At 34.5% G+C, this 14,184-nt stretch overlaps 1 protein-coding gene across 1 annotated transcript; it reads left to right on the forward strand.

Moving 5' to 3' along the window:
* The first annotated feature begins 667 nt into the window (after window positions 1-667).
* Window positions 668-2,626, forward strand: LOC149571837 (uncharacterized). The gene is made up of 2 exons (XM_089810045.1): window positions 668-782; window positions 872-2,626. Exon 2 carries the CDS (start codon window positions 1,303-1,305, stop codon window positions 2,377-2,379), a length of 1,077 nt encoding a protein of 358 aa, XP_089666171.1. The 5' UTR covers window positions 668-782; window positions 872-1,302; the 3' UTR covers window positions 2,380-2,626.
* The last annotated feature ends 11,558 nt before the right edge of the window (window positions 2,627-14,184 follow it).

A 14,184-nucleotide genomic window follows, 5' to 3' on the forward strand; every position in this document is an offset into this window, starting at 1 on the left:
ACACACACACACACACACACACACACACACATTCTAGTAAAAAATCTCCATTGGTGTAAGTAAAATCTTGACATATATTTAAGTTTATTTAGGTCCTAGGGAATCTTTATAGAACTTTGTTTGTTGTTATTATAAGATCTTTATTCATCTTTTGAATTTACTTTTAGTTGTTTAAGTTGTTCACTAATTAACACTTTAGCTAACACATAACATAAGGCTAACACACATGTCATGATTTTAACTAATCTTATGTCACCACCTAATTTTTATGAACAAGGTATTTTCATTATAAATTTAATATTCAAAATATTTCATTATAATCTATTGTAGAAGATTATTATACATCCATCAAGACACCCAAATTAACAAGTAATTATAAATTATCATACAATATTATATATTCCTCATATTTTAAAATTAGATCAATGCAATATGACTCACCAAATACATGACAACAAAACTTATTCCTATTTTCATAATATTTGAAGTTTCTCATTCTCTTCTTTATTGCACTCTCTTTTGAATTCTAATCGGACTGCAGATGTTTAAAACAAAGTCTTTTGTACTATTGTTTAGGAAGTGGACACAATTCAATTACACAAATATTTTTATACAATCACCGAGCGTCGTCTCTCTTTTATCTTAAACACTTATCGAGAATGTTATTATATTCGACAGTTTTGACAATTATAAAGCTTGCTTGGCATCAACAATGGCAGAAAGAATGATTTCTCCATTTTCCCTCTGCAATTCAAATATGCGAGTAATGGCCGGCACAATAGGTAAAAGTCACAGCCTTATTCTTTTATTAGTCTCTTCAGAAAGATTTTGTCTTTTTTGAGTTGTTCTTTTCATCCGGTTTTTACTTTAGGGTTATACATAAATTTTCTTCATGGCCACCTGGTGCAAATTACAACGAGCCGGCTGCTGTCTTTTAAAATAAGTTGTTGAGATTTTTCTATAAGCCGGAGACTGCGCGCATATTGAACCGATTCAAAGCTTTTGGACAACGTGTAACTTTCCGCTTTAAAGATCCGGATCTGGCGTTGTTTGCATCAGATTCAAAGAATCTATATTTCTAGAATCACAGCTTAAAGAATTTGATGCAGATGTAGCTGAATTCTTGTTGCAAGTCTGTATTTTGATCTGCAGAAAGAAAGCGTAAAAAATGATGGTTTTTATTGTAATTTTGTTCAGCGGAATCAGATTTCAATCTGTACTCATGCGAAATGTTTGTGGATAGTTTCTAGCTTTTTTAGTTGTTAAATTTTTCTCTGTAAAAATTTTGATAAATCGTAAGCAATGGCTTGCGGAGTCAGTGAAGGTAGCTGTGAGAGTCCGAGATTTTCCTTTTCTGTAAATCTGTCATCGACGGACATTACTTCGCCCGAGACGCGGAAAAGAGATCAAGATCTGCGGGAACCGAATTGTAGCACGGAGTTTGAGTTTTCGATCGCTAGTAGCATGAATGCGAATGTAGGCTTTGAGGAAACTCTCGTATCTGCAGATGATTTGTTCGAGGACGGCAAAATTCTTCCTCAAATTCCTCCTCTCCGGCCGCAAAGTAAAATGATTGATCTAATATCATCGCATTCTCGTCCAAATGAGGAAAACACTGCTTCCAGGTCAGGCCGTAAATTGTCCAGCAGCTGGAAGAGATTCTTTACACTGGAAAAGCACGAGTATTTCCGCGCAATTTCGAAGGAATCCGACGAAAATGCAAATGAAAGCAGCTGTCCAGAAGTGAAACCCCAGCGGTGTCGAAAATTTGCGTCGTTATTTTCAAGAAAACGCGGTCGGCAGCCGCATTGGAACGGTTTATTTTGTCTTTTTCCATTTTCCAGAAAGAAATCTGTAGCACAAAACACGTCCTTTGAGATTCCAAATGCCTGTAAAGAAACTCAGGCTTTGGTCTCGAGTTCGAAACCCGCCGAGGCAACTGGTTCCAATAATGGAGATCTAATGGAAGTCAAGAGCTTTCGGCAAAGCAATCGGATAATAACAAGTCCTGCAGGAAATATTGGTAGAAGCAGCCCAGGAAGGATAATGTCTCGAAAGCTGGAATGCCGCAGTCGTCGTGTGATTCGAACCAAAGACCGAGTGGTTCCGAGAGGATTTGATTCCCCTCCGCCAGGAAAAGTAATGGGAGAGAGATTACTGAAGAAGAGATGTGTGAAGTCAAAGGCAAGCGTGAAAGCAGGTCGGGTGTTGAACGTAGTTGAACCTCCCCTTTTTACCAATGCTTTCTTCCCCAGGAAACAGAACAGAGCTCCTGTTGAAACTCGCTTTTATTACTTTCAGAGGAACAGCTATGAGTATGCACAGACCCGTTGTAGTCTACCTTCAGTGAGTGATCACAATGAGGCGCAAAGCTTGTGAGCAAATCAGTTTAGTTAGGGTCACTACCAAGAACTTTCGTTACCTGGTATAGAAGCATAAATCTATGGGGTGAAATATCTTTAACTAAGAGCTAGGGACACAATCCCACCCTCATTCTTGTGATGTCCAAGTCTTTATTAGCAAGACTTATTCTTTGAGGACTTATTTTTAACCATTCAACTACGATGGAGGATTCATTGACTTCTTCTAAAATTTGTTTTCAATATGTCAAATTTTAATTTTGTATAATTATTTATCTGTCAACTTTCCTACTTGAACAATTTGGTTTCAAGTGTTACGTGCACATGTCTTCTCAGTTTTAGTAGCTCTAAAAAACACCCACATGTCTCTATGAATGTTGATCAACACTTTTACAAAAAGTAGAGGAACTAGCACTAATCAAAATAAGCTAAGCAACAATGTGGAGACCTGCCCTAAGTTCCACAATTATGCACCAAGTCATGTTTATTGTTGTGTTGATGTGCCATCACAACTTTTCTTATTTTTTAAAAAGTTACTAGAAACATTTTGGAGATAAGTAACATGACACTTTTTGTGCTTCACTATTGAACTAATTATGTCCCACTCCCATCCCCCCTACTGAATCCTACCCGACCATTAGCTCAAGGCTAATCTCATTTTGTCATTGGTCTATTAATAGTCAATAAAGATAAACTCTCAAATAAGAGAAACTGTAGCTTGCTAAGTGCTAAACATGTTTTGTTTGTTTGTTTTATTTTTCCAAATTACTTTTCTAATAGTTGTATAAGAGTTTTCCTTAGTCAACCCCCTATTTTGGTGATTTCCACCTCCATAGAAAGCTATTAGGATAAACATGTGTAGTACTCGTGAATCTAGAGTATGTCTAAATTGCTAATGAGCTGAACTGCATAAGAAAATCATGTAGATCTAGCCCTAAGTGTGATAGAGTGAACCCTAGCATGTAAATACAAACAATGTTTGATTGAATGCATGTAAATAGTCATAGATCCATAATGTAAATACAAAAATATGAAGCATCAATGCATATATTTAAAAATAACAATGAAAACATACTCAACCCTAGATGGAAAAAGTACTCCTAGCCATCCTCATATTTTGTTTGAAACTCCATTGTGATATATAAAATGATGTATTGAATGTCTTGAAATGCTTGATCTTGATTTATGATATTAGTAGGTGTATCCTTCAATAGAAAACTATTACTTCATTGGATGTCATGAAAATGGGCCTTCAACCTTAAAATTACTTATTGTAATCAAATTTGGATTCTTATCTTGCACTTGAGGCTCTTATCTTGCACTTGAATTCATTATGCCAAAACAAGGTAAGAGGGTTTCTTCAATAGTCATTTCAGGAGACAAAATCAAGAAGGTTGACTACAGATGTGGAAACCCCATAACTGCATTAGGGTGGACCTCAACCTCAAATCTGGGCACAATTTCCCAAGGGCAAGATGACTTTTCCTCCGAAGAAATTATCTATTTTTGGTTGTTGGGACATAGTCAATCCACAGGTGCAAGATCCAAACTTTCAGTTGATTCTATTATCGTAATTAAACTCAGATGACAAAAGTGTTAAAGTATTAATTTAATTATATTAGCTAAATTAACTTTACTACTATCTTATGTTAGGATTACCCATGAACATAAATAATAATTACATGCAAAAATAACCAATATCATAAAATAATAAATCACATAGAAGAGAACACAAGACACAAATATTTAACATGGTTCACCCAATCCCTGGGCTACATCCACCAATAGCAAGTCTAATATTATTATTATCCAATGATTATAATCCACAATCCCTTATAGCTCAATATCGCCGCAAGAAGCTACAATCTCACCATGCCTTATGAAATCCCTAATCCTAAGCTATTTTATACATGCTTTTTGTCACTTACAAAATTAGGGCTAGAATAAGTCACCCAATATAAAAATAGTAGCTAACACCTTTTACATCAGTCAAATAATTTTTGGCTCTGGGTGTGTGGCCCCCTGAAAAACCCCTGCAAATGTGTTGCCCCTCGACTCCACCTTGTACTACGACAAGGAGCGCACTTGGGGCATTGCCTCTTGACCCTATCTTGGAGGCCCTACCTCCAAACCCCCATAGTAATAATCTAGGGGGAAATTGCATTGAATTAAGTGAAAAATTGACCTCTAAATTTGATTAAGCTCCACATAACAATATCTTAAGATTTGAACTTTTATGCACTTGCATTAGTCACATTTAATAATTATATTAATTATTAATGCTTTTACCTCTTAGGGTTTCCATTTTAGGTTTTTGATCTCCTTTTATAACCCAATTGATCCATTGTATATTTTGCTTATTCTTTTAGTCTGATAATATAATCTTGATTATTATTAGAGCCAAATCCTTGTTCTTTCTTCTCTTTACCTCAGTATAACAAGTTCTTGCATGCAAGTATTCTTGAGGTTCTATGAATTTGTATTGCTCCAATGACACATGTTATCAAGGTTAGATCTACTACAACTTCTTTCATTTTGAAGGAATAAGAGAAACAAGGGTTCAATGGATCAAATCTGTGATTTTGTGAAGTTTTTTATTGCAATAATGGTCACTAATTTTCTATCCATTTTGAACAAAAAATGATCATCATTTTTGACCTTGCAGCACCCAAAAATCCATATTTTGATATAAATCACATCTCGTTTGGATTTTGTGAACCTGGGACACAAAATTTTTTTGCCTCCCAGTCCATACGACCTTCTACATATGTCCTGAGCCACAAAAATAAAAGAATAAAAGAAGCACTTTTAAAAAAGTGCAACACATTATAAAAAAATATGTTCGTAGCGCAACACCATACACTCTGCCAACAACAGCCTTGGTGCAATTGTGTTGACGGCACTCTGCCTATAGCAGCTCCACTATGGCTTTGCCCAATCACGACCCTTGTGCTACCGACGTGCTTCTCCACTACCACCTCTGACAGTTGTTCCCAACTCCACGCTGCTAACCCTCTACATCCCCCTAAGTGATCACATTGACATCTAGGGGATTAATTTTTTAGCCCCCAAGGGTTTGTGTAGCCCTTTTTTTTTCTCTTAAAGAGATATCTTCACTCAAACAACCATATGTTAAGCATCCAAAATCAAAATTGAAAAAATGAGATATCGTTGGAAAGTGAATTCCAAGTCTTCCACTCTCATGGGGTTTATTCTAGTGTTTTTCCCATCTTGGTACATGTTTATGTTGTTGAAGTCAGTTTATCTTTTATGTATTTTGAGCATAGATTATTAACCTAGAATAGGCATCGAAAAGCTCTTCCTAAGCTCTATCCATATTCTCTACTATTTTTCGTCAATTTTTGTTGAAGGTACACATGATTTGATTTGAAGCATTTTTTTCCCTTGTATTAGCTTTCTATATAGCTTCTAGGGTTTTGTTATTTTCTTTGTGGGGGGAGTTTTGCATTCTTGTTTCTATCATTTACATTAGAAAACCAAAAATACTTTAAAAGAAAAACCTTCTAAAAAAATGGTTGAGACCTCTTCTTGTCTAGATCCTCTAAACCCCCCATAGCTATCATACATGGAAATACAACATGACAAGGATTCTCAATTCAAAAGGGTTGTGGTCTTGTTTAGGTGAATTGCATCCAGTTTTACAAAGGCACTTTAAGGTCATGCAATACAAGAATAAGATGGGTGAGACCATAGTTTTGATTTCTTTGCATGTTTCAAACTTGTAGCTTCATGGTGTAATACTCCTTGAGAGATGTGAGCCAAGTTCAAGGACTTACTTGGTACCATCAATGAGTTTGGAGAACTTCAAATTGAGATAGATCTTACATTACATGTATGTTATGCTTTTCCCTCCATTAAGGACTTTTTGATGAAGTTTAAAGAACAAAGATCTTTGATACATGGTTGTGGAAAGATTAATATTGATAAGGACTGTATTTACATAATTCTATAAAATCTTCAAGGGATATTACAAAAAAATTTCCTTTTCCTTTCATTCCACTATGGATGCTTTGGGTCCTAAATTCACCATGCCCACATTAAAGGTTTTCTATGATTGGTTGACTAGAGAGTAGGCCAAGCTTATACAGTTGGACTCTCTAGTAGGATCAAAGAACCAATCATTGATTGCTTAGACATCTATGGGGAAGCATAAGCAAAAAATAAGCTCAAATTAGATTTAGCTAGCAATGGGAATTCCTCCAAGCCACTTCCCAAATCATATACATACAAATCCACTCCAAAGGGTAAAACTTCTAAATCTTGTGTCTTCCTCCAAGACTAAGAAGCTTACAGGAAATCATTACAATTTTTGTGGCAAGGAAGGGCATTCAGTTTCCAAGTCTTTGAAGTGAATTAAGGATTTAGAGGAGACCATGCAACAACATGCTATTGTTTCTTTGAAGTCATCTCCTCCTACTATAGGTAAAGGCCATGTATTTTCTGTGTACAATATTTTTCTTCTTCTACTACTTGGATCATTGATTCTGATGCTTTGCACCATATGTCACATTCACTTGATTTGGTTAGCTCACCTGCTTAGAGTACTAATTTACAGATTACAATTGGTGACTCAAGACAACTTTCAGTTTTAGATTCTAGAACAATTTCATTGGATGGTGGCTCTCTACAAGATGTTCTTTTGGTTCATGCCATTTCTATGAACCTCTTGTATTTTTATCAGATTTTTCATTCAGGCTCTAGTAAAATAGTTGATTTCTCCCCACACGATGTTATTATTCAAGACCTCCATGATCCTAACTTGGTTGTTTCTACAAGGAGTGTTTATTTAGAGACTCACTTATACAAGTGTTCTGGCTTTGATAGCTTTGATTATATAGGTGTTTCTCTTATTTCTCATGTAGACATAGCAAGCAAGCTTTGGAATGAGTGTTCTGGCCATGTCAGTTATAGATATCTATAGAAGATGAGCACACATGAGCCAGTGATTGGGTTACCTCATATCTCTTTTGCTAATGGTGTTTTTTGAGGTTGTTCTCTTGGAAAACATCACAACGATCCTTTTCTAATAGGTAGAGTCTCACATGTTAAGACACCATTGGAGTTGATATGCAATGATCCTATGTCCTTTCCCACTCAATTTTTTGTAGCTTTTTATGTGTTTACCTTCATAGATGATTTCTCTAGATGCACATGGGTTTACTTATTGAAGTACAAGTCTGATGTCTTTGATTCATTTCAAATCTTTAAGATATTGTAGAGAAGCAATCTAGTCCTCCTATTAGGTGTATACACACTAATAATGGGAGCAATATGTGAATCAAGCTTTCAGATATTTTTGCATTGAGTATGGTTTACATCATCATTTTTTAGTTCCTTACACCCCTCAATAGAATGGGGTTGCTAAGAGAAAGAACAAAAAATTATGGGTAATGACCAATTGTATGATACAATCTTGAGCTATGAGTTATTCATTTTGGGCTATGGCTATCTATGCCAACTATATTCAGAATCAGATGCTTCACAAGGCATTGTGATATTTGACTCCTAAGGAGGCTTGGACTTATGTCAACCCTGATATTTCTACTTTCAAGTTTTTTGGTAGTGAAGCTTGGGCATTTATTCTAATGATCAAAGTAAATCCATGGAGAAGAAGATTCAGCCACTCATATTTTTTGAATACTATGAGGATGTGAAGGCATACATGTTATATGATCCTCATTGGATAGAGAGGTCTTATTTCATTGAGATATCCAATTTGATGAGCACTATCTGGAGATGGAGCCTTCATCACTAGCTTCTCCCTCATTGCTTAGTACTTCCTCTTCTCCTCTTTAGAATTCCATAACCTCTAAGGATGATTCAGATGATGATCCACCTTCCTCACCTCCACTAGATATTTAGTGTGTTCCTAAGTGGGCTCATGATACTATTGATGCAACTAGACCTTTGGTAGGAGATCCTTTAGATTATCTTCACACTCATGCTCAAACATCTAGTACTACTCAATTGATTCATGCCAGCTCAGATGATCCTCAAATTTTTTTAGAGGTAAAAGGATACCCTAAGTGGGAGAGGGCTATTGATGAGGAGTACTCTTCTTTGATGAAGAATCAAACTTGGGATCTTTTTCATCTTCCAAAAACAAGAAAGTTGGTTTGATGCAAGTGGTTGTATCATACCAATTTTTCTACACATTGTTCTATTGATAGGTATACGAGACTTCTTTTTGCAAAGGGTTTTTCATAGTTGGAGGGTATTGACAACTTTGAGACCTTTTCTCATGTCCCCAAGATGAATTATTTTTTCCTTTTACTCTCTCTTGCAACTGCTTAGGGATAGATAATATATCATATGGATAGGAAGAGTGTCTTCTTGCATAGGGATCTTCATGAAGAGATCTCATTATTATACCATGTTAACCATAATATCCTAAACATGTCTTCTATCATAGTCCAAACTCACTGAATGATCTTCAAACCAAATTGAAAAGATATAACACAATTACCATAAATTGTTTACCAAAAACTCACTCTGAAAGTAGTCTCCACAAAATATTTTGTAACATGAAAACCTGAATGAATCATTCTATGAATATAGAAAGAACATCAAAACACATTCTTGAATACTCCTCTAAGTGTGCATAACATAACTTGTTGACCATGAAGATCTCCAAATGAATCTTCCTTTGGAACTCTAGATGAATTGTCTAGAAAAATGATATGTTGACATCAATGACAAAAGCTATTATGAATGCAAAACATAAGCACCCAATAATCTCTTTGACATAATGAAAAACTTTCCCATACAACAATATCAAGCATTCATGCTTAACAATCTCCCCCCTTTGTATTAGTGACAACATATGATGAAAAAAATCAATATTTCATGAATAAAAATATGTATCTTCCTCATCCACCTTTACTCCCCCATTCATGTTTCTCATGAATATACAAGCATATCTCACTCTTACAGATGGGTTGTAAAGAGTTTTTCATGTTCTAATCATAACCATAAAGTACATCTCCCCCATTGATTAGCAATCAATGTACTACTCTCCCCCATGCATAAAGAAGTTTTTGAATGCTTATCTCTCCCCCATTGACATCAATGAAAAAGGTGTTATTATACCAACTCAATCATTTCCAAAAAAATATGTAAAATCTCAACAAAGTTTCCAAAGACACTATTTGAATACCATTACCAAGAGTCCTTAATGACTCAACATATGTACTCCCCCATAGAAGAAGCATCAAGAAAGAAATTGAGACATAAAGGATAGTGCTCTTATTCATACTAGTTTGATGTAATATTTTGTTAGTGGTTAAATGGAAGCACTTTAATAAGGATGTAGACTTTTGCTTTGCATGGTCACTAAGCCATTCAAATATGTGTATCACGGAAAGAGAGGAATATCTAAATATGATTCCACTTATGATCCAAATTAGATTAACTAGAACTTGTAATGCCCTACCAAGGAACCAAAAATAAATTAATCTAAAGTTTCACTAAGTTTTTCGAACAAATTTTTTTTGAAAGATAATAACTTAACAACAACAAATATAAAATAGTAGAAGAAATAACATACACATAAACACATACCACAAAATAGATTACAATTCTTAAGCATCCCATGATATTGAATCACATCTAAGTTTAATTAATATTAAACCAATATATAACACATCCACATTGAAGAGTAACTACAAGTACAAATCCATTTAAATAATATACAATTGTCCTGAATGCCACTTGGCAATAATCAGAATGCTTAATCATCTATTGTATAGGTCATAGGGTATGAAAGGCTAAAATAATATACATCGTAAAATAGATTATATCATCTCTTTAAGATCCATGAAATAAAAAATAATACAATAGGTATAATCATCCATCATAGTACACAAAGATAGAATGAAAGTAAATGTAGAACATGAAACTCTAGCCACAGCATCGAACTAACGGATCTCAATGGTAAAAGTAAAAAAGAACTACCACCCAACCTTGTGGTAACCTAAAAAGGATCCACTCCCACCATGCTGAGGAGATAGTCTCAAGTCCCAAACATGATCTAACAATCCCAAAAGTCAAAAGTAATATCTAGGTCAAGGAAATCTAAAAGTAATCTAACTCAAGGTACCAAGACACAAGTGACATCTAAACCCATAAAAAAAGTACAAAAAACTAGATCAAACTCAAGGGTAATAATCATGAATTCACATCATTTGATGAATTCAAAAGGTAGAAAACTTGGATTTTTTCCCTACCTTTTAGGACATATGGTTTAAGGATAAGATTTAGACTCAAGAGTTATCTCCCCTATCTTGCTATTAAGATATTGTGATAGGGTATGCTCATCCTAGCAATTCAGGGAAGTCGATACCTGGTATTTGTAATCTGCATAAAATTCACGCATGTATATAGACATATATTCTAAACTAAACAAGCAATGGCAGGAAGTGGTGCATCATGTAGATCCTGATTAGTAGCTGACTACAACTCCCTCCCTCAACCATATCAAAAACATCATACATAAAATAAAACATATAGGTACACCATACACATGCAAGTATGGGGTAAGTATCCATAGAAAATGCATACCAATAATCCATCTAACTATCATCATGAAATAACTAAAGTCATTTTATGCAATCATCATTGAAGCATGCATAATCATGCATACATGAAATAACTAGTACCAAAGTAATCTCATCATATAATCAACTGAGTATGAAACAATATCCCACAATCTGAAAATCAAATACCTCTAAACATCAAACATAATCATAAAGCTAGCCTAAAAGAGTTCTGCAATAATAGTTGAAAAATAAACTAGGGGTAGGCACTATAGAAGCCAAAGGAAGAAGGGTCCTAATACTAAATCTAAATTATAAAGAGGAATGCAATACAAAGAAATGTACTCTTTTTGGCCCTTGATAGGATAATGTGAATGTGAAATTGAACTAATTGATTAAATAAAGTAAATCTAGATGCTATGCAAAGAAAATTAGCCCAATTAAGATAGAAATATAGGGTAAAGATATGAAAGGAAATAAAATATAAATGAATCACCTTAAAATGTGTAAAGGGAGATGTATTTTTTCTCCAAAACTCATAGATCTCAACTATATCTGAATGTCCATCTACAAATCTCAAAATACAATGATGAAAGGAACAAGACCCAGAAATCTCCCTTAAATCCTAGACTAAAGTACTAGGCCAACTTGGGAAGACATCTTACAACTAGTTTGACATAGTTTGGTGATTTGCAACTGATGACTATAGAAATCTTATGAATAATATCAAGTGAAAGATACAATTACCTTCGAAGATGCAATCATCTTTGATATGTGATCAACTATGTAAGTGTAATAGCTTTAACTCAAAGAAACGATCAAGAAATCAAAGAAGCCAAAACCCCATGTATGGAAATGTGTGTGACATGTCATGGATGAATAATAAAATATATTGAATGGATTGGAATGAATGAACTTTGTAAAGACTCTTGCTCAAAATAATCACAATTTGTCCAAATTTGTTGCTTGTAATTTTGTCAAACAAATCACATGCAATCGTGTAACTTGCTAATCTGAATGCAGAAATGTTATACCAATGATATTCAAGATATTTACTATTTGCAAAGAGTCCTATGATGTTGAGGCAAGGTCGTTGATGCAATGCAAATTTCTCTTTTGTATTTTGAAATGTAATAGATGTAGTATCATGACCTAAATGTGTAGCTACAACTCATAGACATTATATCAAATAATTGACATACACCCTCTGATTTAATATTCAATTCTCAAAAACAACAACTGATAACTTTTAACTAATGATATGGTATTAAAAATACAATTGTCTAATAATGAAGTTAATGCCAATGCCAAGACTTTTGGCTTACAACTCATATAATAATTCTAGATAGGTCTGATACAAAATGTTCAACTACAACAACTACCATGAATGCACATAAAGTATAATTAAACTTGTATGAAGGAACTTATTTGTAGATGGCTATAATAATTTTCTCCAATGTTTCCTTTCTGCTTTTCTTTTTCCAATCTGCTTTTTGACCTACTTTTTTCAGATCTACTTTTTTTCTTTGCTTTTTCGAATTGCTTTTCTGGATTTTCTTTTTCGGACTACTTTTTTGAATCTGCTTTTGCGGACTACTTTTTTGGACCTACTTCCAAAAACTCAAACCCTCAGGTAGTCTGAGTATACAAATTAAGCTCAACTTGAAATGGCTGAATAACACTTCCAAAGTGCAACCCTTCAGAAGGTCTTTCACTTCCTCAGTTATGCAATCTCTTGAGAAGTATCGTTCTAAAGGATTATGCTAAATATTTGTAGACCTAGATGGTGCAACAAATGCTCAAAGAGAATGGTAGTAGAATCATCAATTCCCCATCCATCCAAATGAGAGGCCAAACCCTCTATTTACTTTTCTAAGTCTAAGTTACTCAGGACTTCTAGAAGTATCCTTTTCTAAGAGGTTGCTAAGAACTTCTAGAAACATCCATTATAAAATCCCATTATAATGCACTTTTATAATAAAATAACTTTATAAAATAAAAAGTGCAACTCAACTTAGAATTATAACATGTAGGCCCAATATAAGAAGTAATGATAAAATATAAATAATATCTCCAAAAGCATAATAAACCATCCAATTCCCAAATAAATGCCAGAATGACTCTCTCATCACAACCACTCATCTATGAGAGTCTGTGATAGATTGATTCAACACGTAAAATGATGCTAGCCAAAATGGGGACATTACAATCTTCTCCTTATAGCCAAACTCCACTACCACCTTGAAGGAAGAAGCTTAATGGAAGAAGGAGATGTTTAGACTTAAATGCTTGAAGATTCTTTCTTGAAGAAGAACACCTTGAATACTTGCTTCCTTGTGGATGTCTTGAGAATGAGATGATATGAAAATGAAGCCCCCAAGCCTCCTTTTATACTATTTTTTAGGTAGGAAAACAACCTGGGTTGACTGGGTAATGGTCACAAACTAATTAAACACTCAAGGCCTTTAAAGTCCTGAGCTCCAAAAATGTGGGGGGCTCAGTTGACTTGGGTCGACCTAGTCCAACCTAGGTTAATCTACTCTAGAGTAGGTTGACCTGAGTCAACTTGGTCTTGGAGATCTAGTCCCAAGTTCTAGGAGCTGATGTAGGTAAAATTAGAAGATGGTGATCCAAACATGATATATGGTAAAAAAAAATGTGTGAAATCAACACCTAGAAGACCATGTCGAAAAGAAAGAGATGAAGAAGAAGCATGGAATGGAAGAGGAGAAAAATAGACCATAACCACACTAAGGAGGGCTAAGAGGTCTCAAAATAAAGTGTCGCATCCATTTTAAGATGATACAATCTCTACATCAACTACTCTGAAGATGGTTGGGGCATGACCCCAATCATACTTATAAAGTAATCAAATGTATCCTTATCCAAATATTTATGTTATCTACTCCTATGCACTAACATACCCTAATATGATCTCTTTCTTTGCTACCTTTTCTCTCAAAAAGTGATACTTAACTAAAACATGTATTTTTGTTGAATGTACCACTAGATTCTTTGACACGCTAATTGTATTTGTATTATCACAATAAATGATAATTGGCTCAATAAACTCAATTCCAATATCCTTCAACATTTTCTTCATTTGTATTATTTGATTACAATTATTTTACGCTATTACATATTTTGCCTCTGTTGTACTTTGTAAAATTCAATCCTATTTCTTACTTAATCAAAAAACTAATCTTACTCCAAAGAAATATTCTCCACCACAAGTGCTCTTTCTATCATCTACACTTCTTGCCTATTAG

The sequence above is a fragment of the Cupressus sempervirens genome, chromosome 2 (assembly GCF_028749045.1).
Source record: "Cupressus sempervirens isolate cs-2001-9-10 chromosome 2, ASM2874904v1, whole genome shotgun sequence".
Taxonomy (NCBI): domain Eukaryota; kingdom Viridiplantae; phylum Streptophyta; class Pinopsida; order Cupressales; family Cupressaceae; genus Cupressus; species Cupressus sempervirens.

Excerpts from the sequence above, each read along its gene's own strand:
- LOC149571837 (XM_089810045.1), top strand. The coding sequence starts at position 1,303 with ATGGCTTGCGGAGTCAGTGAAGGTAGCTGTGAGAGTCCGAGATTTTCC.